We start from the raw sequence: 25,567 nt of genomic DNA, 5'->3' as shown, positions 1-25,567 counted from the left end.
ATATCTTTTTTCTAAAAAGAAAGACACACGAATGAGTTTCATGACAAAAGCCCACCCATGAAAGAGAATGATTGTCTCTGCCAAGTCCTTCAGAAACGTCTCGTGCGAGTCCAAAATCTCCAATCTTGGCTGTAAACTTGTTAGTCAGGAACACATTGCGAGCAGCAATGTCTTTGTGAATTATTTGTTTGATTGACATAAAGTACAGTCCATTTGCGATATCTTTGGCAACGTTTATCAACAAGGTTTCAGTTTCTATGCAGATTAATCTCCTCGATTTTAGATAGGTTTTCAGATCACCTCCGGATGCATACTCAGTCAGTATGTATTTCGAATCTAGAGAAGAGAAAAGCATAGACAAGATGTAAGCTGTTTGCTTTTGCTGGTTATAGAGCTTCAAAAGAGTTTTGAAAACGATTCCACATGTGATTTACGTAACGTCCGGTGGTTAGGACTATGTATGTTGTAACAAATTAATAAGTGCTACATTTATTGCTCATGACGATGCTGGGTAAAGAACTCAGATACTTGTTACACTGTATCTTTTCAAGTAAGTATTTACTTTTTCTGATTGGAATTTATTAGTATATATGTTATTCGTAAACACGTGTATTAATAATTGAGGGGTTTTATAGTCCTACCTCCATTAATATCAATGCCGAGAATGGAGATAATATTAGGATGACAGGCCAATGCAAGCAGACACCGAACTTCGTTGACAAAATTTTTCAGGCATATTGCGTCTGAACGAACTGAATTGAAATAAGAAAATCATAGTTCGTGAGCATGGGTAAGTAAACGCTGGCCTGCTGATAAGATTTCAATGCGGTCCAAGAAGTCGAAGGTGCCTCAAGATTTTAGTTTTAATTTTTTTTTAAATCGTCGCAATAAAAAAATTGACCGGCATAATATCAGAGTAAGGGGTAGTATTGCAGTCTAGCTTCTCCTCCCAAGATGCATTTCCTTTGAGTTGAAAATGCCTGTACTGACTATTCTAATTATACAGAAAGTATAACCCCAAAACCACAGTTGTTATCAAAATTAGTATGTTTTCATAAATGAAATCATGTCTCTTCTAGGTGCAATGATTTCTCTTGAGTTGAAGTACGTTGGCCAATCGTCAATAGTCGACTAAGGAATAATTGCAAACAATACGTATTGAGTACATTAAAGATTAAAAGGAAAACTAATCCAATCAGAAATCCCAAACATCTTCCATATGTAGTTAAACGGGTGATTATACTTGTATCCCTAGCTGCGAGACTTCTTATCTTTGATAACATATTGCTGTCTTATCTGAATTGTTGGGAGTAAACATACTGTCGCGTATTTTACGACTGAAAGTCTGATTTGTTGTCAGAAACTTTCTTAAACATGCTTCTACAAAGTCCGGAACAAAACTAGGCATAAAAATTGGTATTCTAGCTGAATACGTTCTTTCAACAGCTGCTGTATTCTTAATCTCCATGGGGAATGTTAGAGCCAGTGTGAGCGACAGGAGTTTCCCCCTTTGAGAAACCTGCTGCAAAAGCCATATTGTCCTATAAAGTCGCGTCTGAGATGCCTGAAATTCTTGATTATGTGTTTCAAGCATCTAATGCAGATATTCTAATTCTTACTTTCTCATGAATGCGAAACACATGTAAATTGCGGGTAGCCGAACATAGATACTTGTACCTATTATTTTACTAAACGATGCATGTGAAAAGTACTTTTTCACTGGCAGTCGCAAGGTCCATTCGTGAAAGTAAGCTTTGGTCTTGAGCACTACTTAGTGACGCATTAAAAGCAACCTATGCCCTACACAATCGCTATAGTTTTCGAATCCACTGCGGTTGTAGAGCTCTGAGGGAAGTGGCAATGTATCATAAGATATAAGCGACGATGCATCGATGCACAGTTAATCTCTTAAACGAAATGAATATTCAACACTTCGGAAATTTACGTGATTAATGTGCGAAAAGTGCCGGATTAAAATTACCCAGCCAATTCTGGCCAAGGGTTTTGACAGATTCACAAGACGATGCTTTGTGTGACGCAAGTATAGTGCATTCCAATATCAGCGCACTGGCGCTTATTGTTATATCATTTATCATAGGGCAAGACTAAGGAAACCTTTATTGATGTAGATAGTGTACAACAAAGGTTCAAAAGAATTTCGACCCACTTTCGCAGATAGTTTTAGCAGCGACTTGTTTTTCTCCTCCACGGATAGTCAATCGAGCCTTGTAGACTCGTCCGAATTCCCCTTTACCAATCAGCTCTTCCTTAAATATCTTCAAAGCTTTCTTCTCAACATTTAAAGCCAATGCTGCTTTCGGCAAATGTTCCTAGTAAGCGAAGATAAATTCGGATAGAATTTGGAAAATAAACTTTGGATAAAGTAGAGCTGTAACAAAAAGAAAGTGACAGCAAATATATATCTCTCCGAAAATTACTCTACTTACAGCCTTTGTAAGCCTATTATTTAGTTTTGTGTACTCTTGTACTAAAGAATATATGAAAGAGAAAATGCAGATGGCAATTTTAATTTTCATCTTCATCTGCACGATGACTCCTCTATGAAAAAGCAATTGAAAGTTCCCTCTCAAATGTGAGGTGTTGTGGCAGCATCGTGTATTTTACACGAATCTTTATACAATATCCTTAATAACTATAATATAACTAAAAAAATTCACTTTGAATCATACTACATTGTACTAAGTAATGATCAATGTCATACAATGTTTGTGTTCAACGTTAACTAAAATATAAATGTATAGTAAAGTAGTAAAATAGACTCATGCAATCCATTATTTTCTATGTAAAAATAAAATATGCCTTAACATTTACAAATCATATATTATGGTGAGCATCTTGCCTTTAGATAATCCTCAAGTTCACTGTCTTGTCTGTCGACAGGTGCGTACGGTGTTTTCTTTCTTGCAAAACATGTATATAGGAACAGCATAAAGGCACATGAAAATACTCCCACCAGTATAATCCATAAATAGAGTGGTGTAGCTTTGATAATTCCAGCTGCAAATGATCAGACTGCAAATTAAAGTCAACCCATAGCTCAGTGGAAAGAATTTTTGATTGGTCATGCGATTGTTCTAAATTATAGTTCAGAGTTATTTCATAGTTTGTGAATTTGTTTGCTTATTTGCCATCGTCTTACAGTAGAAGTGTATGACTATCCTCAGCATCCATACATGTCTACCAAATGACGTGACACTGCTGTTCAAAACAATTGCCAATACTCTGACACACAAAAAGATAACACTTGAGATTGTTCTACTTACATCCATTTCCCTGATGTACAATGCAACGCACAATATATTGCTAAGACGGTTTGGCGTGGAAAAAATGAAGTTTATTTTGAGAACATGTCCATAATTTATTGAGAACGCTGGTGGTCTTACGAATGACTTGGTGTTCAAACCTTTCGATAAAACTGAAGATGGCATTTCTTTGTACTTTTCTTATAATCAGTAAACTTTCATTTTTTTTTATCACAGATTTAACCATTTTATTTTGCACGTGTATTTTGTGCGTCATCAGTCTCTTGTATATAACTGCTTCTTTGCAAGAAGACTGAAAGATCCGTCGCTCGAGGGCGCTCTCTGCGCTCGAAGAGCGCCATCGAGCGACGGATCTTTCAGTCTACTTTGCAAGTTGAATTTAAACTTGCCTTCAGAATTAATTGTTTCTGACAAGTACGTATGTTCCTTAATCAAATGTGACAGTTGTGCAGTTCAGTGGACCTGATAAAATTATCATAGTTATATCAGAATGTGTTATATGTCCATTCGTATAAAGTGTTAATCATAGAGACATTTAAGGGAGCTCACCATTTCTTTTCTGTTTAGCAACAAATACTGAAAAATTGCAAAACGCAGTATTATTCGACTGATCCGAAGCCCACATGATGATGTCATGCTTGCCAATGCTAAATCTCTCCCCCGATTCTCGATTTGATCCAAAAACAACTGGGTTATAGGAGTTATCAATTATAGTGGTGTTCTTCCAACTCACTATAGCTGAGTTGTCGTCAGCATCTGCCAACACTGTTTGGTTTGCTGGACAGTCAGTGATAGTTGGTGCTTGGACGTCTGTTGGATAAAATGTTAAGATTAGGTCACGTGTTTCAAAATGTCCAGCTGTCAAAAAATGTCGACAGTGCATTCAAGAATGATAATGTAGGCAATATGACCAAAAGAAAATAAAACACTTTAATAGATAAATATATACTGAACTACCAATTGAGTACCTGTTTCCAAATGCGTATAAATTAAAAATTCTCACCCAAATCGCACTTTTCCTCGGTCCATCCATCTAGACAAATACAGCCTAATGATCGATCACATTCGACGGCATGCGTGCAATTGCATGTATTGTTGCAGAAATCACCAAACAAGTTTTCCGCACATTCTATCAAGAAAATGTCGTCAATCGATAAAACATTGTTAAAATGTACAGTTTACTATGCTCAATTACATGCTATATGACTGGAAGACAGATATAAATACTCAGCCGGATGAAACACCATCCATTACATTACTTGAAGCGACATAAACTCTGTTTTTGATAGATTTTTCTGTACTTTTATTTTGTTCGTTGATTGCATTTTCAATATAGATGTTTCCTTTGAAAACAATAAAGTACCAAACAAACTGCGAAAATCACGCTTTGCAATGTCGTCAGTTTATCTTCGAGATCGTGTACAGTCAAGGGCTTTTATAATAGAATAGTCACCTGCATAGGTAACATTAGTTTCAGTAGTGTATTCTACTCCATCTTGATCGATGACTGAACATCCATAAGTGCCAACTCGCTCTCCATCGAAGTGAGTTATCGTTAGTTCGCTGAAATATGAGAAGCAGAATTCTGGATGATAATTTCGTAGCTGACCAAATAACAGTAAAGGGAGTTGGATATTTTGAAATATTTAAAGCCCTTTTCGTCTTAGACGATTTGAAATCCTAGCTTATCCATACTATAATGTTCGATATTTAAAAAAAAATGACATCAATATTTCACAGTCGAAGTTGACCAATCATTACAATTTCAACTACGGACTTGCTTATAGCGCTGTTTGAAGCAACTTATCTTAAACGGAGAACAGTTGAAAAACACAATGGAAATTTTTGTGGTGCTCACGATATTTAAAATCAAGTTTACTCCAAATTTGTTTTTGAGTGTCAAAGTGACATTAACGTAACATGTGGTTGAGGGGAAAGGTTTTGAAATTTTTCTGAGCAATTATTTGTATTGGATTGCATTATTTATTCCTCTATGAAAAAAGAAGATTAAGTAAGAGCAGGTGATTCACATGGTAAGTTTTAAGGTAGCTGTGTACAAAATAGGAACTTTCAGATTTTATTTTTTCTTAGTTATAGAAGTCCCAAACCCCAATAAAGTACATATTAGCTGAAAGCCCTTATATTTGAAATTTGACCCTGCACTGTACACTAGCTGCCATTATTTGCATAATAGTTACGTGAGAACGTTTTGCGCAACTACGATCGAGCGAGCAGACGTTTTCCTAATCTCGTGCTGGCTTTGTGTACGAATGGAACGTTTGCGGATAGCAACGCGCGTAGTATCCAGAATAGAGATAGTTCAGAAATTCACGCGATTGCCAATATTTGGGTATCAGGCCGGGGCGTGTTACGTAAAAAAATCCACGGATCTGAGGGCGCTTTCTTTCAAAGCTTTACACAGGCACGTGAATGTAGGGATATGATAAACTGTATGGACATACGCATTGTATTCATTGCACCTAAAACCGCCTGCAGGTACAGTTGACAATACTAGGAATTCATGCTATCAGTGCTTTAATGGTACCGGTACATCTTCCACTGGTTGTCAAAATACTGAAATCTTCAGAGCTGGTTTTTGAAGCAAAAATCCAATTCTCTTTCATTTTGTAATGCATTAAAGAAAATCAGTATTTTATGGTAATTATGTAGTACTAATTTGGTTATTACTTATCTTTATACCAGTTGCTTGTAAATTATTCGACAGCTTTGTTCAAATAAGATCATGTTTATACAAATTCAGTATAAAACAAATACATTTATGTCTAGACAGTAAAGTAGTATATTTTTAGTAATGTTGTATATTTTTCACGTGGGTATTAAGGTGTCTTCATTGAGTTTGTTTGGAGTTTGATTTGTTTACATTTGTAAGTTAGTAAACCATTTATTTCCGCATGTTAAACTCCCTTCGGAAAAATGTGTTAGAATAAAGCGAAAAGTGTTCACACATGCTGTTTTGCGGAGTACCTTATTTGTACTGCCTTTTGCATTTACGTCTAGACTTCGATCATTTGAAGCGAGTCTTTTATCTAAAAAGATGTCCGTAGGCTACGATGATATATAAATTTAGTTTTGGTTTTTTGCTCCTTATGGATTTATTTTATTATAAAATCAATACAGGTTGAAAGAACGGGTGGTTCTTAATTCACTGAATCTCATCTTTGATTCCAAGTCGCAACAAAATGGTATTCACCTAGCGATGATATCAGAAATCCAAATCTCCACTACAAAGCACCGTGCTTAAGTCGCGGATTCTTTTTCCTAGTATTTTAATTCAAGCAAAATTTGTAGCATAGAATACATTCATTAATTAGCGATTAGGAGGTTAAGCGTTATCCTTAAAGTTAGACATTCTAAGACAGATGACCCGCTTACGAGTTACGACATGCACTACGTGTTGATTAAATAGATGATTTTGTGTTGACTATCATTCAAGAGAGAGAGTCTGGGCTTGAAAATTAAATAAAAATACATCCGGTATTGTTTGAAACTGTAAACAACTTGTACTTGGCTACTGAGGTTTTTAAAGTTCATCATCGAATACTAAACATTTTAATTATCCTATTAAATAAAAATTGCAGATAACCATTTCAAAAGTCGAGGCTGTTGCCTGTCACACAGCACCATACCATATGAATTACTGACCTTTTATGCTCATTATAGGAGATATATTCTAATGGACCCTGTAGAATTCTACTAGACGAACCATTGAAAAACTTCCAGACTGTCCCGTATGCAGAGTTGATATCAAAGTTGTGGTGACAGGAAAGAACGAATATTTGGTCGTAGATCGGCTTACCATCAGCAGGTGTAATCCAAAGCTCTTTTACAGCTGCAATGAAGTAAATTCGTATTACCGATATTAAATTATAATTTAGAAAGTATTACTGATGTGTCTGCTGAATTACAGACTGCTCCATTGCTTATAGAAGATTAAACATGTTTTTCATGCTGTTTCTCGGGAAAACTACGCTCTTTGCGAGATGATCCTTTTAAATAACGAAGCTTTGAATGCGATTAACACTGGCTGCTATCTTCAGTCCTTGTAGCACTCTGTTGTCTTTTCTTTTCGGTGTGTGACCATATGTGGATTTCAGTAGTCTTCTCCGTTGATTAGAATTAACACCAAACGGTACTTGGCCACTAAGCAAAGAAGTTTGTTAGTCGAAGATTAGGACCACTTTGCATCATCGCAACGTCAAAAAATGGTAGAATAACTCAGCAATGTCGTTGCAGTTTGACTGCTTTGTCGTTATGTTTGATTTTTCTCTTCAACTAATCCATACGGTAAAGCATAAAGGTTAAGCAGTCTTTTAGTAATCAAATTTGTTTACCTATATCACAGGCAGGGCCTGTCCATCCCCTGTAGCAATTACAAGCACCATTGAACCCATGGCAAGAAGCACCGTTCTGACATATGCAGTCTTTATCACATAACATACCATATTTACCAGGCGGACATCCTTTGGAATACAATGACATGAATTACTTACACAGACGTCACCTCTGCTAACCAAATTCCAAGTTCGAGCTCAAATATAATAGGATGCTTTTCAAATTTAGATGTACATGATACACGGACGTCTTGAACTCTTAAGTCTGACCCATGTATGGTCACTAGACATCTTCCCTACAGAATCACTGTCGAACGTTTACACTCTTATTGCTGAGTATAGGGTATGTTACAGGGACAGGCACAGAGACAGGTGCTGTACGTGCTTTTTACAAATTACACTCCATATTCCAATATTTATGTCGTTTCTGAGTTCCGTTCTGTCTGTGAATTTGGAGTGTTTGACAATCAAGCATAAGTTATTTACTACATATCGCATAAAAGTGATATGCTGTAATGGCGTACTTTCACCTATTTGTTTTGCGACATAATTCGATAAAACTGTTAGTCTGTCAGTTACTTTTGAAAATCAGCCAGTGAAATATACTGAAAAAGTATGAATCTGTTGTGTCTATAGTATAATGGCAAAAATTTTGACGGTCAATTCATATTGCAAAGACCAATAATTAAGTAGGTTAGAATGTCATAATATTTCGAGTGCATCCGGTGTTTTTTCTTTTCTTTAACTTACCTTGACTGTCCATTTTTATTTCTACTGTTTGAAAGAAATATCCCATGTCCGAACGATCATACGATAATAGCACAACTATTGGTGCACTGGCAGTACTGTACTCAATATGCATTTCCACAATACAATCATAGCGTACTAACGGATCAATCGAAAAGTTCCTAGGAAGCGGCTTCTGGAAGAAGCAAAAATATACATAGTTTCATTTTTCTCAAGCAAACGCTCATGTATGATAAAAAAAGATTCATCTCTCACTTCTTCGTGGATGGCTCGATAGAATGTATTTCTGTATTTGCGCCTTTCTGTGTCCGTCTCCGATACAATGATGCTATAACATTTCGAAATAAAGGAAGTAAAACTAGCTAAATTATGAAAATGATTTGCCCAATGATTCAGTTTCATCTTTTGGCTATACAAGCTATCGATTATCCTCTTCAAAATACAATTTACTCATTGCCGTTTTGTTCTACAAATTTGAAAATCGTGGTCATTACGGTATTGTAAGGCCCTCTTGCTCTTAATAATGTGTTATTTGTTATTGCTCCTTTTATTTTTACTTGATGGAATAATTATTTCGCGTGAAACTGACCTTGCTTCTCTGCACGCAAAGAGTAACGTTTCCCACAATGTTGACTCAAAACATCGGGATTTCCACTATGCAAGAAACCAGTTTTCCTGATACAAAATAATTCACTCAAAATGTTACGTACCCTGTCATCGTAAAACTTGAGTTTCTGTATTGGTATTGGTGGTCCCTGTACTTGGTCGATCGTGTACGGCGCTTTTGATAAATCACAAACCCAAACGACTGAGAATGGTTCAAATAAACTTAAAAAGATATCGGCGGTACCTATAAAATAATAAATATGATAAAATGTTTTATTGTAGAGTGACAATGTGCCTACTGGATTTGACCAAACTTTGGGTTGCAGATGAAGCAATCATCGAATGGGAAACATTCTTGACTTGTTTACAGCACCACATTATTATACAAGGATTACATTGAAATGTATATAGACATAGATCAGTAATGAATTTGCTAGCTCTTGCATCCAGTCTACCACTTTTGAGTTCATTGTTAAGCTCGTGGAGAAAACAAAGATTTGAATTGCTCAATTTTCTTAAATACTAAAATTATGTTTTTAACCGCAGAGTCATCACAAGTTTTCCAATTTCGAGTCTGAATCAAAGTTAAAGCAGTATGCTTCTCGAAAGTGAAAGACTTAAACTTTTGCTCGAACTGTCCTCGTAAAATCTTTTAAATATACTCTTTCAAAATCAAGAATAAAAATGTAGGATCACGGGGATTACCGACGATTCACCGTGCACATTCATCGTGCAAACCAGACAAAACTTACCAAAGATTTATCTATGTTTGAAATTGAGCTAGCCTCACAACTAGGAGGCCTAGATCAGAAAATAATTGATAAAATGTGAAAGACAATATAACTGTATTTGTTTCCAAAGAGATAGCGGGCATTTTGAATTTCAAATATTGGTAAATCTTGGGCACTTTGTTTCTCTAGTATCACAATTTGCTCGATGACTCCCGATTTGTATTCTTGTTTTTGAAAGAGAAGGGTTGAAATATTCCTTGAGGAAAGTTTGAGTTATAGTGTAAGTCATACTACCTCAAGAAAAGTATTATATTTGGCCAGCAAGAGAGTGTTCAGTCAACACTACGGTCATCTCGACGAATGCTACAGGCAGTTCGAATTTCAAAAAGGATCGTATGTATGTTCAAATGCTATCGATGTAAGTACAGTTATAGTATCAAAACGTCCTTCCCTGTATAGGTAGAATGCGCCTCGGGGACAGATATTTGGCTCTTGAGCTATTTTATGATCTACCACTTGTGGGGGTTCATTTTGAAGCTCTTCGAGTAAGAAAAACTTTGACCGTCTTATTTTTTCGAAAATTGAAAATTTTATTTTTCTCCATAGTGTTAACACAGACATGGTGGCCATTTTCAATTTCAAATATCGGTAAATCTTGCTTAATTGTTTCTCTGGTACCGACATTTGCACTAAAACCCCAGATTTTTATTCTTTATATTTTGCAAATGAATGGTTGAAAGATTCCTTGAGGGAAATTATGTCCTAAGTCTTTCACTTTCGACTTGGATAAGAGCTCGAAAATTTACATGGAGCCTCGCTTTAGGGATAGCTGCAAATATTTACATTCAGCCTCGATGTGACGCAGCTGCAAAATTTTATAGGGCCTCGTTCTAATACAGCGGCACAAATTATACTTTTATCACCATTGGAACTAATTTTGGATAATTGGATTTTTATATTTTTCAAATTTCTAAAAAAATGTTAGGTGCCCTATAGTTGAATGTTACAATATTACAAATTACTTATAAAAACAAGTGTGTAACGTAAAAAGAAGAGCAGATGAGGTTACATTTGTAGATAAAATCGACATTACTTCACCATCCAATGATCCCAAATTAGTTCCAATCGTGTTATATAGAGGGCCTTGCTTTGGTATAGATATGGCCTTTTATATGTATGGGGCCTCGCTTTGGTAATACAACTGCAAAAAGTTTATATACATACGCCATTTGAGACAGCTGCAAAAAGTTGCGCTCACAATGCTGCATACAGCAGAGCTTGTGTGTTTCACAAGACCATACAAGGACCCTGGCAAGACAAACCCAAATACACGCATATTGCTGGTTCTTGTGCTTTACAAGTGCATTTGAACTTTCAAAATGCTGATACTCTCTCAAAGCCCTGAATTGCTTCTACTTGTATTGTCTAGCACAGACAGGAGCCGGCTGAGTCGTTGAAGCCTCGCGCTTTTGAAGCTAGCGTAACAGGCTGCACCGGCTAACAGAGAACAGGGTCACCGGCTAACAGAGAACAAGTCCACTGCATAGGAGCCGAGGGCAAAGGCTTAGCTGTTGGTCCACAACAGTGGTATTTTGAGATGGGATTTCTGCCATTAACGGGCTGGTGTTGACTTTTACGCTTTTAAACCCGCCAAAACGTACAAGTCAAAACCAGCCCGTAAAAGGCAGATATCCCGTACGAAAACACCACCGCTTATGGACCAACAGTAAGGCCAGGCTTTAAGCGAGTCCAGACACTAGCTGAGTGTGACATATTAGCGCATGCATGGAGCACGGGGCGTGTTGATTAACCAGCAACGCCGCAGGTGGACTCATGGCCGGTGCAGTGCAGTTTGTATCACCTGCCGATCTTATCCCCGCTCATGCTTAAAATATTAAGGCTGAAAATATTTTGGTTCCTTTCACTTTTTACATTTTCCGAACCAAAGGTCTGGTAGCTTGGTAATTCAATGAAAAATAAATAACACATTTATGTCATTCGATGGTTCTAATGTTAGTAATAATCGGACAAAATCTAGAACCGTTTTGTTGCATTTGATGAATTTGTTGTCGAAAAAATCTGAAAACGCACAAATGCCATAGATTTTACAGACATGAAAACAAGTAGGCTTCGTAACGGGGCAGAAGCTGCAACTGTTAGTACTTCTTTAAATATTTCTATGCAGTGTATTGAATGGTGGTATTGAATGGAGTTTCTTGCTGTCTCTCTACAACATGCTTCAACACACACAATATTCAGTTTGGCGACAAAGCCTTCATACATTAATACTTTTGATAATTGAATTAAAGTCCAGATTGAAAGTAATTTGTCAATGATACAAATGCTCGGTACACATACACGTGCTGTGTGCAAGAACAATATCGCAGTCCTATAAACTGAACGAAATCGTCACAATTATCAAAGTTAATACAACTACTGCCCTGCTACTGCCTGCTTGCAGTGTCACTGTCACTACATACTGGTAGAGACGGTGATAGCTCCGACTCTGATGTAGTTGGAGAAGACTTTTGGTCAAAGGACGCTCCTGAAAGTGAAACTGTACACAAGATCAGGAATAAGACAGCACATGGGAGACCAGGAGATTTGATTTTTGAATTCTTACATATTGAAATAAGGAATTACTCAAATCAGTATTTGAAACCATTCATTTCAAGTTCATGCAGTAGATTAAATTTTCTCATTCTCATAATACAATAACACAAAAGTAAAAATGGTTCACAGTAAAGACGCTAATTTAAAAGTGTGAATGTGGTTATTCTAAACGTATGAATAAATACACTTTATGCCCGTGCGTGTGTTTATGTGCATATATATGTATACACACATATGTATGGCCAATGTATGTGAATGCAAATGTACATTGAAAATTCATCTCTTTATACATTTTCCATCTGTTCTATCTCTTAAATGAGCATGATTGTGTAAATTGTTTATATATATATATATATATATATATATATATATATATATATATATATATATATATATATATATAGAAAATGTAAACATTTTATATCTGTTCTATCTCCTAAATAAGCTTGATTGTGTAAATTAATGTTTTTTACATATCGCGCCTCGTACAAAGTCTTGCTGATCACACGAACTTGTTGCTCACCATGTATGGCCACAGAAGCATTTTAAAGCAGAGAAACAAAGAAAGAAATATACGACTGGGTCCATAGGATGGAATGAAGCAGCAAGCACTAAATCAAAAATATTATATGGATCTCTTATTATGCAACCCATCAAGAACACAGCGAGGTAGTCATACCAGAACTAACACGATTGGAAATAATTAGGGAAAATTGGAAAGGGGAACTAATGTTAGTTCCATCTGCAAAAGTACGCTCATCTGCTTTTCTCTTTAGGGAATGCGCTTGTTTGTATGTGAGTAATTTATTTGTAATATTGAAAAAATCAGCTATAGGGCGCCCAACATTATTGCGAAATTTGAAAAACATTCATTCATTCATTCATTCATCCGGGTTTAATGTTTTTGTCATTGAAGGACAAAAAAGTATACATAAATTACTTATAGCTCTCCAAAGTCAACAGGATGACATAGACATAGATATAGCTTTCCGCTTGTCAAGTTTGGTTCCATCTTATATTCTTTTGCGTATATACAAAGATACAGAAAAATTCAGAAAAGTCAGAAAAATTGTAACAACTTAGTTAGTGATTATGGATTCGGTGGCTTTGTCTGTGGCTTCTCTTCTAGGTGACTGGATATCATACGTTGTGAGTTTGAACCCGATTGAAACCACCGTATATTATATTCAATTCTCCAAAATAAGTCTCTTCATTCAAACGCTTTTTGGCAGGTATCGCAAGCTGGTAGATAAATACAATTTCTCTCTTCGACAAATGATCACTGATGGCATCGGTGACAGTTGGCCTTAGTTAGTGACCACTACCTATCTGACTTATAGATTGATATATGGCGGGTGCCACATGTGGGGCAGAATGCGCTTACTATTTTCGAAACACCTGACATCACTTCTTGGTCTTCTGGCCAGAGGTCCATATATCTTTCTTTCATGAATATGACTTTGTTTGTGTACCGTCTATTTACTGTCTGTTCTGTGCTGTTTTGTGTCTATGCTTACAACCATTGTCTTACGACTTCTGACCAACTGTCATTGGATTATGGATTGGTATGATTGCGATTATTTTCCAATCGTCACTGGACATAATGCTTGATATACGTACAGCATATTTACGTATATTGATGTATACGGAACACATATTAATTGCGTACGTAACGTATATTTTTGTATGTTGAACATTCCAATACGTTGAAATGCGTAGCGTATATTTTTGCAGACCATGAGCATACTTAATGCAGATCTTTGCACACCAGGTGTACACTGTAGTTTTGCGTTTCATTAGTATACGTACGTATATACTTCACGTATTTGACACATGTACAGAATGAGTATATGTGTATATATTGCTGTATATCGAGCATTTTGCCAAGTGCGTGTTAAATGTATTGAGTACAAGAATATCAAAATTATTAAAATTGTGATAAGTCGATTATCTTCATTAGATTTTGATCTGGTTAATGTTTGATCGCAGGAAATGATACAAGGGTCTTGCTCACCATTTGCACATCTGTTATATGTTTAGAACATAAAACCACATCAAGGACCTGGCTATTACACGTTGTATATAAATTACACTTATGAAGTTAGCGACATAGAATGTTTTGTTGTTGGTTTATTGTTCATAGATATTTTTGGTTGCTTTAAGTAGTTTGAACTGTACCAGCAAGTAACAGGGCCAGCCAATGTTGTTATTGTTGTTGATGGATTACGTATTCAACGTACGACTACTGAGGAGTTCAAAATTCAGTTAAGAGTCACTTACATCGGCCATTGTCAGTGTCAATCCCCAGGACCAAATCTTGCCATGCAAAGTCGATATCAGACATTCTAAAATCGCCAAAAGATACATCGAACAGGAGATGACCAAACTGCAACAGACATTACAGTGAAAGCCTAAATCTGTATAGTTTAATGTTCACATTTACTCCTTTGCATTAATAATATAAACGACATGTTGATGACAATTATCAAGTGTATCACAATATTCCCCCATAAAATGTGTAATATTCAAAGACTTTGAACAAGATTATCTAGGATCAGATTATCACAAAACAGATAATTATCTTCAGTTATGAGTGAAAGACAAAGATTGGGCCTTTAATTATTTGCTTTGGCTAGTATTTATTTATATGTAGTATAGGAAAGTTTGTAACACTTTATATGAATAACTATTCAAATCAATTTATATGTCATGGGAACACATTTGCCGTTGAACGAACGCAATTGTTTCTATTTCACGTTGACTAAGGTACACAAATAAAACAATCACTTACAGGGTTTAAGTGACCCCTCCTATAAACTGGTGTTTCACACGTTGAGTTGTAGAAAGGTGGCCAATCGCTCTCGTTCAGAATAGTCACCGTCAATGTGGCCTCGTTTTCCCAAAAATTTTCCTATTGGAAAAACAGAATTGAAATATTAATCTTCCCGAGTTTTGCATTTGGCATTTTTGTTCCTGAAGGGTGTAGAAAATGTAGGTCAAGCCGATATTCGCAGAACACGAAAAAAGTTACTTTGGCACTGGCATAGGCTGAATAATGAATAGCTTTTAGCGCAAATCGGGAAAAGTTTTCCAATCCAATCGTATCTAAATAACTACTTATTTGGATATATATATATATATATATATATATATATATATATATGTATGTATATAACTTAATGTCATATAGTGATAAATGTTAAAAAGGAATGTAATAAAAATATTCTTGCCTGAATACATGGGTCGACGTACCACCACAACAGGAGACAATTTACCCGACGCCCGTGTCTGGGATTTCCTTTATTTGCTTTTGTGTTTTTGTTATGCACTATTAAAGGTGTTAGACTAGGTACTTTTCAAGGAATTTGAATTGTCTCGCCATATAATTTGAATAGAGACTTGGAGAAAAAATCGCAGACAGGGATTTGAAGGGTATTGCTAAGGCTTATCAATGCATAAATTTCATCCGGAAATCGTGCAACGTGTTCGCTAAAGGGAGGAAAAACAAATTTTTGCAAAACGCTAGTCACGTGACTATTATGCAAATAATGACTGTGTACTGTGGACGGTCGAATTTCCAAATATTAAGGCGTTCAGAAAATATATACTGTATTTGGGTTTGGTACTTCCATAACTGAGAAAAAATAAAAATCTGCAAGTGTCTATAAGGTATATAGCTACCTCAAGTGGCCGTCAAGATTGGCTGTGGCATAAGAAAAAATACCTTCAGTTTGGCGTTTGTGATTCCTCGGTGATTTCGCATTTCGATACCTCAATGCTAACCGCTTCTGGTTAATGTTAATTGGACATGTACTTAGAACGGCTTGATAAAGCTACCTATGTAGAGCTTGTTCGTGCAGCAATGGGTTTAAGAAGTTTCGGCCCTGAGATTGCCATATGCTTTCCTAAACCGCTTCTGAAGGTAACCGTACCTTTGATCATATTTTGTCATAACATCATAGTAAGGCTGAGACCCTTAGCTCGCGCACAATAAAGCCCCAAAAATCGATTCAAAGTGCTATTACTTTTCCTTTGAGATGATCTTACATCATTGTATACAATTTTAAAATGGGTGATTCAACGAATATTAAAGATGTACATATTGATATGGATATGTGTACACATTGACATGTGAATGTAGGATATTTAATATTTGTGCTAAAAATTATCTAGTAACTTACCATGAATAGAATTTCAAGCTTGTAGTGAGCATCGATATCATAGTCTAAAACGCCATGTGTAACCAGAATGCCATCGAGCCTCATCTTGAACCTGTCGTCCTACGAAAAAAATTATAAAGGATACCTATGACGAACAAGGCAGTTAATCTTAATGATTTCTGACGATAGTTGCGTAGGTATCATGGTGTTGGGCGATTGAAGCGAACTGAAAGCTCCAGAACCAACAGTGAGCTGTTCATCAAAGACATGATAAAAACCAGCTGACAAATTTTATATTTTGGAAACTTGTAAATGGTGGTCACCTAAGGAGAACTCTTCGTATGGAATTTTCATCTATTGCAAGTATGTCAGTCAGAGTTTGAATCAATGGTTACTTGGAGCAGAGCCTTATACAAACTAAAATTCAAAACCAATTAGAGTTACAAAGAATGAAAAACATTTCACAGAACATAGCACCAATAAAAGAAATGAAAGGCGTATATGTTGGTCTTTCCATTTTCTGTAATATAGCAATATTTGCCAGAAATGCATTTGTTACAAAGGTACTTTATGTCACACAAAGGTTAATTCACCCGGTAGTCATCGGCAAAAGTAACATTATTAGTCGTGCTAGCGACTGACTGCGTATGTGTTGTTTTATATATACTATGCCAGTAACCAGAAGTGTGCCGACTTCATTCATAAATTCATGGGCGCCGCCATTTGTTTGGCCTTCTTGTATAGAAACATGTAAAGTACTATTTTTAAACTTCCATCTATCGCTACCATTAGCTTGTAAATAATATTCTCTACTTAGTTATTGATACAAAATATCGTTACTATCACGCCTTAGAAACAGAAAAACAGAGAAACATGAATGAGGACTCGCGCGAAGAATGCTGGGATTGAATCACGTTTAGAAAAGCGCCCTCTGTGTTAATAAGTAGATGCAAATTGTATACACAGAAAACTTCTCAGTTAGCAGCTGAGCACGAATTTAGCGGTAGTCCCGTTCAACAGACTACCACATTTACACAGGCGACAGTGCCTTTGAATTTTTGCGATAAAGTTTTATGTCTTGACTGATATACTTGAATGACAGGCATGGGAAATGATTGCCAATAAAATTGCATTTTCTTTGAATTTTGATCATATTACATCAATCACAATTGAATTTATGTAGAAATTATATGTCTCCTGTCTTCAGAAACCCCATATTGATTTTTTAACACTGATAGAGTATGCCCCCATGCATATTGAAAATCATGGTCGCTCTCATTACGACTATCAAAATTTGCATACCTCCCTCCCGAGTATGAAACGAGTAGGCAATGTCATCGTACTTTTTAGTGTCACTGTTGTCCTTTATATTGGTTTCTCTTGTTTTTGGTAAGGTCTTCAAGTATTCACGTCAAATGACGAGAAAATTTACTTCATGGACAGAATCATGAAAAATACGCCTTTTTTGTCGGGGTAATGAAAAATATCCCTAAACAAAAACGCATGGGACCTCAAGCTATTGTCATTGGGCTACAAACTTCAGAAAATGGTAGCCTAAGTGGACAACTAATACCATGAGAAAAAGTTAATTTTGAGTCCGGGGCTTGCAATACTGAACGTTTGGCAGCAAAGCTTCCGTGGCAACAATAATGACAGCATAATACGTTCCTTAAACAGTGGGTTGTTATCATGGTAAATGCAAAATTTTGTGTACAAAAATTGGCATTTATGTCCAACTTTTCGACAAATTAAATAGGAAATCTATACCTTCCCGGGTCTGATAAAAAAGTATATCAGTGAGCTGTGCGCATCATTGGGTGACCTTGTAAACTCGGTGATTAAATTTTCTGTTTACGCTATGTGTATTAGTACTACTAATGTACATAGCAAATGACAAGTATTTCTATAAATTATTCTTATCATGAATTAGTACTATTATTAACCATGTTAGCGTGGACTGTTCATCTTCAGATGTATATGAAAGTTTTAATTATAACCTCTGACTCGACACCAAGAGCTGAGCCCTATAGGATATTAATATATTCATCAAGATCCTAATAATACGTCGCTTTGGATACAGTCCGGATACAAACCATATTTGCGGCAAGTGGACAAAGAAGCCAATTACCTGTATCGAGGATGTTTTTGAAGTTTTGATACGACTTATGTTTGAGTGATATTGAAGTAATGAACATCTATGAAGGTACGCAAGAATTTCACATGCAATGTGTCGCCGTATATTATTTCTGACATGTCAATTAAAGGCCAAGGGTTTTATTAATGTTTGTGATTTGATTCATTGTTTTGTCTTAATTCATATCTGTCGTATGATAGAAACTACCCCTCTAATGTTTTATATGGAAAACAATATTTCGATAATATCGGGAGCTCAAGCACGTTGGGGGGGGGGTCCTCAACTACCTTTAGAGCTATCTCTTGCGACATGTAACTTCTACACGTATGTAATAAACGGGTGTTAACTTTGAAGACTGAAAGTCTCTACTCTGTTTATGTATCCCGACGACCTCTGGCATGGCAATATCCCAAAGGAAGACAAATGTGAACTGTAACTTGTTAATTTTCCTTGCTTTTTAGCTTTTTGTCGAATCTTTCATTTTACAAACATATTATTTACATCATACATTTATTATGATTACTTTGTTGGTTTATCTGTTCGAAATAAATGAGCTTATTAATGCATATCTGTATGGATATTTTACAGAGACCTTTGAAATGTTCTCACGTAAAAAGGAGTTCCCTACAAGTGTGGCTAATTTTCTAGGCCTTCAAGATAAAAAAGTAATAAATGTGTTGGTCCTTCGGATCTTGAGCTGTTTCCCTTCTCCCTCGTTTCCTTTTTCTTCGTTACAGTTCTGTGATTTTTTTTTCGGTTTTTCGAATAAACAATTATCATTCCAAAATGCCCTATTTTGTCATAACGCACAACCGAACTTCGTCTTGAATCTTTTATCCATTATATTTGTCCGTCTACTCTTAAACGTGCTATGATTTGCTTTCTAAATCTATTTTGGAACTCGTCGATAAAAGCAATGACATTTCAAACGTTCAAAGTATCGTGTGAAACCTTATCAATTTCAACATATTTACCTTGTTTCCCGACAGAATCTGGAACGAATGTACGTTGTTTCCCAAAGCGTCTCGAAAATTAAACACTTCTTCGCCACGTCTTGAGCTCTACAAGGCAGTTTAAAAATCTTGTTAATCCATTACTCAGGCAATTATTTGTCAATTATGTACACGTTTTCCCCAAATATTAGTCATGAGTTTAGTTTAAGATAACGAGTTAGCTATAATCACAAGGGTGTGTGCTTTAATAGTGTGTTATCAACGTCTCTTTTTATAGCACACATACACTGTGCTTCTCATTGCTCGTTCTGTATTATGAAATAGATCGCATTAAGCGTTCAACTTGACAATAAATAGTATCTATGTGTAATCAGGGTACGTAGTTTAAATGATTGTATTGAAAAGCAAACCTAGACACCCTTTGCATCTCGCAATCTACAGTTGCTGTGAGTTGATATTGAACTTTTTACCCACTTTTGTTAGCAAAAAATACGAAAATTCCTACTCTTCACAAGGACAAACTTGAAGTTTGAAAGCCTTCAAAACTAGACAACATACGACTACATACGACTACGTTCTAAAACGTAAACACAACAAACCATAATTATAAACCCTGTATGTGTAGAGAGAAGCTTTGACTGACTTTGTGTAGCTATAGTTGTTATCACTTCAGTGTTAATGATTAATCAAACATGCCGAAATCACAGCAACGATTTATGAGCTTAAGTAAAGAACAATTGAATTCTACACTGAGACTACTTCTACCATTTTAGCTCACGTGTTCACATACGTGAACTTATGTTGCAGCAATGTCAGTCAGTGTGCCTGTCAGTCTGCCTGTCATTCTGCCTGTCTGTTTGCCCAATATCTCAAAAAACGGTTCATCAGATCAAAATCATATCATGTACATAGATTCAGTTTGCAAACGGCATGAACGGATAAGTTTTTGGTGATTGTGGCTTGATTACTTTTTGCTCATTTGCAGAATTAATGATTTTAGAACAAATGGATATACATTGAGAACGACTGCACATAATTTGATGAGATTTGCTGCAAATGTTGATCACACCATGATATATCAGCCGTGAAAGATAATTGCTAATTGCATATTTAATAAACTTTCCGAACTAGGGATATATATTGGAATTAACTAGATCGAAATTGACGAAACTTGGTATGTTTATTGAAGATTATTTGATTGAGCATTATTGAAAGTCATTAAGCAGTTTTACTTCAGCCAATTCCTAATTTGAATATTCAATGAATTTTCCTAATTAAGGATATATCTGAATTGACCTAACTAAAGTTGATGAAACTTACCATGTACATTGACGATACTTCGATACAACATTATTGAAAGTTACTAAGTATTTTTACTTCAGCCAATTCCTAATTTGCATATTTAATGAACTTTTCTAATTAGGCATTTTATCTGAATTGACTCAACCAAAGTTGACGAAACTTGCTATGTACATTGAAGCTACATCGAAACAACATTATTGAAAGTCATTAAGCAGTTTTACTTCAGCCAATTCCTAATTTGCATATTCAGTGAATTTTTCTAATTAGGGATATATCTGAATTGACCTGACTAAAGTTGATGAAACTTACCATGTACATTGACGATACATCGATACAACATTATTAAGTTACTAAGTACTTTTACTTCAGCCAATTCCTAATTTGCATATTTAATGAACTTTTCTAATTAGGTATTTTATCTGAATTGACGTAACCTAAGCTGACGAAACTTCCTACGTACATTGAAGATACTTCTATACAACATTCTTGAAAGTCACTTAGCATTTTTACTTCAGCCAATTCCTAATTTGCATATTTCATGAACTTCCTAGTAAGGGATATATACCAGGATTTACTTGATCAAAGTTTGCAATACAAGCTGTGTACATTGTTAAAAAAATCTCGAAAGTCATTTCGCATTTTCGTGTCAGCTAATTTATACTTTGCATATCTAATGAGTTTTCACAGTTTGGCATATATAGCTTAAAGGACTTGACCAAAGGCAATTACATTTGTTATATTAAGTGGTGATACAATATGACTGCTGTCAAAGAAATTTATTTTTTTATTCCATCTATTTACACATTTAAAACTTAATGAACTTTAGAATTAATCGGCTGTAAATATTGTTCATGATGTTTATCATAACAATTTCAATGAAGTTGAAAACATGTGGCAAAATTTTAAATTTAGACACTACAGCAATATATAATTAAACACGCGAGCATTTTTAGTTCATATCTGGTTCTGTGGTTCAAAGAACACATAATTTTTGGGTTACTTACTTCTGGTATGCTGACAGTGAAGGTAAAGTTTGCGTCGCCCTCAACTGGCTTGGAAGAGGCTGTAATTGCATAATATATAATTATTAATTACACATAAATGTATAAATACTTACACACATATGCACACACACAGAAAAACACTGAAACACAGAAACACACAGAAACACTCACACACACAAGACAAAGTAAGACAAGGCATCTTATGTACCACGTTATTAGAATTAATTTTTGCCGTTTTTGGTCAATGACAATCCATAATATACAATAAAGAAGTACGTTGTGATGTTGCAATAATACGCTAGAAAGATCTGGAACTTTGAAATACCCTTTGAATTTCATGTCGTTAGTTACTAACATTATGAGATCATATTCGATTATAATCCAATCGATACAACAGAGCGAAATTTATCAGCGATGGCTTTCTTCATTCATTGGGTTTTTTTTGCATCAAACATATCAATAATCTACCAGTTATCACCAATCGTTATGACCGTGCATTTTTGGGACGCTCGATATACCTGTATGGAATTTGACCACAGAGGAACCGCACTTAATATAAGGGGCTGCTATTAACTTTAGTTAACAGTGGCAAAGTTTACGACACATTACCGCAAGCACACTGCAGAAAATTCAGCCTGTTGAATGCAGGTTTCCTGTTCTTCTTCCCTAAATATTTTTATTTCTAAAGCAGGAGTTTTGACGACAATAAATCAGTATTTTGTCTTTGCTAACTATACTTTCAAAATATTTATTGGCTTTTTCACTGCAGACGTTTGAAAACGTTTGCTCCGTACACTACAAGTAATGTGCGTGCCTAGCTAAACCTTGACGCTAAGTAAAAGACACCAATGACTATTCTACAGCTATTTACATTGGCAAGATCTCCGCTTCATACACACTTAAATTCATCACAGACTGTAGAAATGAGACTATGTAATGTTAAAGACTGCTTTCTACAAGCAAAACTATAGGAAACCAGTGTAACACAGTTGTGTCAGTCATATTTCATATCAGAGTCAGTTATTGAATATACAAATATAAAGTAGTCACCTGCATAAGTAACAGTAGCTTCAGCAGTGTACTGAACTCCATCTTGATCGGTAACCGAACATTGGTAAGTACCAACTCGATCTCCATCGAAGTGAGTGATTGTCAGTTCACTGAAAGATGAGAAGACGGATTTTCGATTAAAATCAATACCTAGTACCTGACCTCTTATTATTCAAAGGGAAGGGAAATTTTGAAAACTTTTTGTGCATCCATCTTCTCTCTAACACACGCCTTGATGACAAATGCTTAGCTGACCGCATTATGTTCGAGGCGTTCAATATTTTTATAATCTTTACGGCCCTGATACGGCTTTTCGTACGGCGGAAGGGCCCGAGCGTGCGAGGGCCCATACGCCGTACGACCAAGGGCCGTAAAAGCCGTATCAGGGCCGTAAAGGTTTAATCATATACCTTATGGAATGATAAATATGTAGTTTACATAATGTTCAATATTGTTGAGGAGGTAAAACTGCATGCGATATCAAAAATTCATTGCCGATTGTGTCAGGTTTTCATAAATACAATGGCCGCTTCCCGTCGCGGATTGACATATATAATGATGTCATTTGTTTACCTGCAAAATTCTAGAACGCGCAAGATATATGCGTACTATTACGTGACCAACAGAGATCAAGGCTGAAACCGCGGTGTAAGAAGGACAAAAGCGTGATGTCAGTTTCTTGTAATTTATCCTGAACAGACACGCACTTAGTATACACAGGATTTCAATAGAATTTAGAAATAAAAGCCGATGTTACCGGCGCGACTCCACTGTCGCCACGCGCAACTACGATCTGAGCGAGCAGACGTTTTCCAAATCTCGCGCTGGCGTTGTGTACGAATGGAACGTTTGCGGATAGCAACGCGCGTAGTAACCAGAATCGAGATAGTTCAGAAATGCACGCGTTTGCCAATATTTGGGCACCGGGCCGGGGCGTGATACGTAAAAAAATGCACGGATCTGAGGGGGCTTCCTCCCATAGGTTACACAGGCACGTGAATGTAGGTATATGATAAGTGTAGGTTATCGCCCGCTTGAAACGTAAACAACGAGGCGGAGCCGAGTTGTTTTACGTTTCAAGCGGGCGATAACCTACTTATAGCCGTCGAACTAACAGGGAACCCAGGATTAGCGTTTATCACTCCTGTCAGACCGCGCGGAATCCAAGGAAGCCAGGATTAGCGTTTATCACTCGTGTCAGACAGTGCTTACGATTAAAATGTTTTGTTTTCCGGCAACCTAATTTTTCCCATCAGACCACCATGACATCGACTTATCACATCTTGCGTTTATCACTCGTGACACTGCTTAAGATTTTAAAAGTTTTGTTTTCGGGCCACGTAACTTTCCCATCAGACCATCATGACATTGACACGTTTCAAATTTAGGGAAAAATTTGCCATGCATAAACCACACACACCTACACATGAAAAATAACAACTTCTTAGAGGTTATCAAGTATGTTCATTCTTTATTATCAAGAAATGGAAAACTTTATACGATGAAATAAAATACACATAAAAAAAAATCAAGAAATCATAGAGCGTACGGTCGATGGATAAATTGCAAACAAAATACTAATGTGTTTCAAGCCGGTGATGACCGACTTATAGCCGTCCACCTAACATGCCATTGAGTCTCTGACAGTCAATGAGTCAAGAAATCCTTTTGTAACCCATATATCAATCATCTAACTCTGAAAAATCAAAGTTTAGGTCAAAATCGACATCCGAATCTGATGATAATATCACTTTCTTGTAATGGAATTTCTTATGACGGTTGTGTGAATCGCGAGGTTTCTTGAACTTCTTTGAGTAGTTTGCACTACGCACAGTAAAGCTATTTGGCGTTACACTTGCGCTTCCTGATGGAATGCTGTTTACTTTACTTAACGAAAAATATTGACCTTTCCCAGTCAAAATTGATGGTGTCGGCCTTTGAAATAAATTCTTTCTTACGGCATTTCTAGATGTCAGTGAGCCACCAATCTGTCTTTGCTGTGTTGCTCCATGAGGACTGAATATAGGTCGTTGTGGTGGAAGTCGTTGCGCCAGGTCAGGACTGGGTAAAGCGACAGATATCTGTTGAACAAGTACCTTAAAGGGTGTCTTCATCTCAATTTTGCTAACTGCATAATTGTTATTGGTGCTCGCACTCTCACATGACACGTCAATTTTTGTCCGTTTGAACGATCTCACCGCTGTTAAAGCGACAGGTTTTCGTTGAACGGCTTGTTTAACGGGTGTCTTCATTGGACTCTTGCTGACCGGAGTAGTGCTGCCTTTATCTGTGTTGGCATTCTCACATGGCGTGTCAATTAATCCACTCAACTCCTTCTTTTGTGCTGACGTTGTCCTTTTGTACGATCTCACAGCTGTTGATCGGTGACCAGTTCGCTCCATTATTAATTGTTCGTCAACTCCCTTTTCATATAGCGACGTTGCCAATGTAACTTTAATGGAGTGATTGGTGTAAAAACCAGAAAAATTGGCCGCCTCCATCATACTTGGAACATAACGATTAAGAGTGTTTTTACCAATCACCTGATTACTAAATCTGATGGCCTTATCATCGGTCGCTGGTAGTGGTCTTCTGTAGAACGGCCCTGATGGCGGAATGTGTTGCAAATAC

The 25,567-nt window shown here is 36.3% G+C and overlaps 1 protein-coding gene across 3 annotated transcripts in view; it reads right to left on the bottom strand.

The window, feature by feature from the left end:
- Positions 1-25,567, bottom strand: part of LOC139147398 (uncharacterized) — a 48,922-nt gene that overhangs the window by 4,152 nt on the left and 19,203 nt on the right. For 2 of the 3 annotated variants that reach the window (XR_011555717.1, XM_070718490.1), the window contains exons 11-27: positions 22,937-23,046; positions 21,887-21,945; positions 19,602-19,688; positions 16,515-16,613; positions 15,125-15,244; positions 14,614-14,719; positions 9,094-9,233; positions 8,387-8,558; positions 7,637-7,765; positions 6,948-7,134; positions 4,738-4,847; positions 4,288-4,413; positions 3,834-4,094; positions 2,861-3,018; positions 2,168-2,330; positions 642-752; positions 56-336 (exon numbers count right to left, since the gene is read on the bottom strand). Coding sequence is in view for 2 of the 3 variants with exons in the window: in XM_070718490.1 (XP_070574591.1) it covers positions 56-336; positions 642-752; positions 2,168-2,330; positions 2,861-3,018; positions 3,834-4,094; positions 4,288-4,413; positions 4,738-4,847; positions 6,948-7,134; positions 7,637-7,765; positions 8,387-8,558; positions 9,094-9,233; positions 14,614-14,719; positions 15,125-15,244; positions 16,515-16,613; positions 19,602-19,688; positions 21,887-21,945; positions 22,937-23,046 (2,419 nt within the window). In the remaining variant the exon portion in view is untranslated. The remainder of the gene's footprint in view (positions 1-55; positions 337-641; positions 753-2,167; positions 2,331-2,860; positions 3,019-3,833; positions 4,095-4,287; positions 4,414-4,737; positions 4,848-6,947; positions 7,135-7,636; positions 7,766-8,386; positions 8,559-9,093; positions 9,234-14,613; positions 14,720-15,124; positions 15,245-16,514; positions 16,614-19,601; positions 19,689-21,886; positions 21,946-22,936; positions 23,047-25,567) is intronic. The other variant, XM_070718491.1, reaches the window with a different exon arrangement.

Source organism: Ptychodera flava, chromosome 13, assembly GCF_041260155.1.
Source record: "Ptychodera flava strain L36383 chromosome 13, AS_Pfla_20210202, whole genome shotgun sequence".
In the NCBI taxonomy this organism is placed as follows: domain Eukaryota; kingdom Metazoa; phylum Hemichordata; class Enteropneusta; family Ptychoderidae; genus Ptychodera; species Ptychodera flava.
Note: the sequence above shows the minus strand (reverse complement) of the source record. Positions and strands in the feature narration are given on the sequence as shown.